Source organism: Aplysia californica, unplaced genomic scaffold (assembly GCF_000002075.1).
Source record: "Aplysia californica isolate F4 #8 unplaced genomic scaffold, AplCal3.0 scaffold00401, whole genome shotgun sequence".
NCBI lineage: Eukaryota > Metazoa > Mollusca > Gastropoda > Aplysiida > Aplysiidae > Aplysia > Aplysia californica.
In genome coordinates, this window is record NW_004797671.1 from 464,123 (window position 1) to 468,470 (window position 4,348).

Below are 4,348 nucleotides of genomic sequence, written 5' to 3' on the forward strand. Positions count from 1 at the left end.
TCTCTCTCTCTCTCTCTCTCTCTCTCTCTCTCTCTCTCCCCCTCCCCTCCCGTCTCTCTCTCAATAATATGTGTCTCTATCCCCTCCTCCCGATATCCCCCCAGGATGCCGTCAGACAGAGACTCCGTGCGCGGGCACCACTGGTCGCTGTATCAAGAAGACTTGGCACTGTGATGGTCACTTTGATTGTGAGAACGGCACCGATGAGGACAACTGTGGTCAGTCAATGCAGGCATCTTGCTGTTGTTGTTGTTGTTGTTCTTGTTGTTGTTGTTCTTGTTGTTGTTTGGTTTGAGTTTATCAGTCAGGGTGTGTTTAGATGTGTGTTTAGATGTGTTTGTGTGAGTGTGTGTGTTTTTGTGTGTGTGGTGTGTGTGTGTTGTGTTTGTGTGTGAGTGTGTGTGTGTGAGTGTGTGTGTTAGTGTGTGTGTGTGTGTGTGTGTGAGTGCGTGTGTTTGTGAGTGTGTGTGTTTGTGTGTGTGTATGTGTGTGTGTGCCGGATGCTCTGATATGATTTGCTCCTTCTTTTCTATCATCCTTTGTCTCCTCCTTCTTTTCTTTCATCCTTTGTCTCCTCCTTCTTTTCTATCATCCTTTGTCTCCTCCTTTTCTTTGTATGTTACTGTCTAGTAATACTTCTAATCTTTTTTGACACCTTTACAACCTAATTGTGTTGCAAGTGCTGCAACACTCTCACTAAATCTAAAATTAAACTGTGAGTGTGCTGCAGGTGCCTGTTTCCACTTAAGTGGCGATGACGTCTAACGAAGAAAAAAAGGACCAGTTTAAAGGGCAGCAACTTGGATATCGCACCCTGGTAGCTGAATGCTTTTAAGAAGTAAAGTTTTTGTGTTTTACCCAATTATGGTCGACATTTTTATAAACGTGATATTTCTAGAAGGTGGTGATAACTTGTCTTCATTTTAATTAAATTTTGCATTCATAGTTTTTCTTGATTGATATTTAAATATTTGAAGTTTTGTTGAAATTGGTGCAGATGTGACTGAGCTGTTGCCCTTTGAATGGGCCCTGGGTTGGGGGAGGGGGGAGGGAGGGGTTTGATACCCTGTTCCACATGTGTGTGTGGATGATGAGTTTGTTGCGTGTTTCTGTCGCTGGCAGGTTGGTGCACAGAGGATGAGTTTACCTGTGCCGACTACACATGTGTGCCCAAGTCTGCGCGCTGTGATGGACGAGTGGACTGTCCACGCGGTGGCCATGACGAGAATGGATGCTGTGAGTATTTATTTAACCCCCTCCACCCACCTCCTCCCCCTCCCAACCCCAGTCATTGTGGTCGATTAAATCGTAGATAAGTTTCGTTCTCTGGTGTCACAGTTATTTGAATGGCTACTTAGATTTGGTTATCAGAATTTTTATTTCACTTGACAGCTCAACTTTTTAAAACTTGTGCTCCTCTTCCTATTTACATTCCACCTTTTATAAATGTATAGATGTATGGCCTTTAACACTTTGCAGTCACACAGCAAGCAGTAGAAAATACCCAATCTGGTCACCCAGCCAGGAGAGTGACTGCAACTGATTTCTCGGGCCTGGTGCAGAATTGCGCCAGGTGACTGGAACGGATAATTTTCACCGTCGCATTATTGCGCCAAGTGACAGCAAAATGTTAAGAATGCTTGGTTTGCCTGTTCTCAAGCAATTTCCAACTTACTAGTATCTGAAATCCTATAATATCCCCTGATACCACGGGCTGTTTGAAAGCAAGACTTGAAGAGTGTTTTGGTATGCATTTATGTATCATGTATCCTCACTGCGCTAGCAAAATGGCACCTCTCATTTTTGCTACTTTTGTGAGATAAATTGGCAAAACTGTTCAACTAGACTTTCACTAGACTATATTCATGTAATTGTGGTAAAACTTGCCGTGGATGTTTCTTTTGTAACTGCCAGTGCAGTGTTGTTTTGGTTTTACCAAAAGATATATATGTAGTACCACCAAACAAAGTAAAAGGCTAGTTTAATTTAACCACAGCTCTGATTTACTCCATTTTGCTAGGGCAGTTACGGTATGTCTGTGTGTTTGCCTTTGTAACCCAGATTTCCCTGTGTGGATCAATTAAGTGCGATTTCATTTTTTTCATTAAGATAGGAGACCCATAAGCCCTGTTTTGTCGTTGCAGTCGGTTTACACGAGACTACGGGTGACGTGCGAGTGACCGTGTCGGGTGTGGATAGTCCTATCTGTGCGGACGGCTGGATGATCTGGCACAGTACGTCCCTCTGTGCCTCCCTACACTACAGGTTACACACAACTAATTCTTTTATTTTTTGTCACATTTTGTCACATTCTATCTTTTTGAGCTGCTTTTGAAAAGTGCAGCCTTTTGAATTTCTTTTTTTTTTTTGATTTAGGAAAAGTTTTACCACACTTGCAGCTGCACAAGGTCATATATGAGTCCTCTTAAACAAACACTTATGGGTCACGGCGTCACTTTTCTCCCGATTCTGTTACCTTTTGTTAGCGTGACTCAGCAGCCCGCCGGAGCTCCCCGGCTCGGGGTCATGGGGTTAATGAGCCCTGAAGTGACTTTGCCGGTGTCGGTTAAGAAGTTCACATTTTTATCTAAGTTTGAAACGATATAACTTCTTCCCCATCTCAAACAGCAAACCATTACACTGATGTACTAAAAGATCAATGTCTTGAGATTCATTTTGTGTTGGAAAGGTTAATTTCTCTGCCTTAGTTTTTGTTCTAGAGAAGTGTTTGTAGAGTACCCAATTTGTCCTGTTTTATTTACATAGGCTACTTATGAATAAGTAGGCCATGGAGTGTATTTCGTGATGAATCAGATTAGGACTGGTGTCCAAAATACTGGTCTTGCACACACCTTACCTAGGTAGTAACACGAGTCCTATTTTTTGTTTTCCAGCGGTGTGGACACTTGGTCTAGAGAACCCATCCCAGCAGGTTCACAAGACGATCGGTTTGCCGTGCTGAAGGACCCGAGTTTGGATGCCAATCTCACCAACTTCCAAATCAGGTACTGCGTTTAGCTGGAGCCAAAAAAATTCAAAATTTTGGTTTTGGCACATGTGAACTGTTGGCTGAGGACCCAATTTTTTTTGGGGGGGTGAAGGGTTTTGGACGTACTACATAACCAAAGCAAGCACTCTTTGAAGAGTCCTGATTGTACATATATCTTAGCACCCTGCCTTGCTCTTTTGTCACCTGTGTACTTTGAACTACATGTGTTACGACATGGTGGAATCGTGCGCTCGCTTGTCAATTTTTGGGCATGTGGAGTTATTGGTATCATCTGAAAGCTGATTTATCTGCCTTGCTTCCAATGAAATGAATACCCCTTTATCTTGAATAGAACTCAAGATATTTGCGATTGAAAGAAGTGAGGTCGCCTGGTTTCAGTGGTGAAATAGGCGAGAAAATAGCTACCAAAATTTGGTAACTCCAATAGCTAGAGTCTTTGAAAACTGAAAAATTATATCTTTTGTGCCTTTTATCAATGTTTTTCAGTAAAATTCACATGAATTTGTGTTTTTATATGAACATAAAAGAAGTGAAGCCAAAAAATCAAAATTAAATCAAAATTTCTAAACCTCTGGAAAAATGCCTATTTCTCCGATTTCGTTATTTTGACGAGTGCCTGATTTCACCACGCTGCCTCGCAAATTAAAATTTTGGCTTGGCACATGTGAGCAGTTGGCTGAGGACACACTTTTTAAAAAATGTTGTTTTTTGACGTACTACCCAACAAAAGCAAGCACTCTGTGAAGAGTCCATCCCGATCGTACATATATATTGGCACCCTGACTTGTTTTTTTTCACTTGTATACTTTGATCTGTATTCTTGACTGGTGCTCTTGCCCGTTACTTTGAATTCTTCTCTTCGTCATCATGAGAATATATTTTTGTTTCTCTTTTCATGCTGTGGGTGGTTGGTGGGTGTTCTGGTGTGGTCTGCTTCTTCTTTCCTATCAAACATATATCGTCCTTATTTCCCCTTCTGCTTTTTTATGTTTGTTACTCTCTTGTAACACCTCTAATCTTCTGGCACTCATATGACCTTATGCAGTTGCGAGCGCCGTAAAACCTCTACTATTACTGAAACTAAACTTTTCATGCTACACAACAAAAGCTACCTTTCCAATTGTACATACGAGGTCTCCGCACAATGCCGTGTTTTGATTTTGATCTGAATACTTTGACCTGTATTCTTGACCTTCACCTTGAACTCTTCTCTTCACCTTCACCTTATCACATGTACTGTGCACCTTAGTCTTGCCATGTAGTAAAGTAATATTGCTTGACCGTCACTTTTCTATCTGTCCATTGTTCCTCCTGCTCACCCCCCTGCCCATATCTACC

The 4,348-nt window shown here is 41.7% G+C and overlaps 1 protein-coding gene across 1 annotated transcript in view; it reads left to right on the forward strand.

Annotated features, from left to right (window-relative positions):
- LOC101850739 (atrial natriuretic peptide-converting enzyme) overlaps positions 1 to 4,348 on the forward strand; it is a gene marked incomplete in the record, with an annotated part of 83,165 nt that overhangs the window by 66,568 nt on the left and 12,249 nt on the right. The window contains 4 exon segments of the mRNA XM_013085729.2: positions 105 to 218; positions 1,123 to 1,236; positions 2,145 to 2,265; positions 2,895 to 3,005. Of these exon segments, the coding sequence (XP_012941183.1) occupies positions 105 to 218; positions 1,123 to 1,236; positions 2,145 to 2,265; positions 2,895 to 3,005 (460 nt within the window).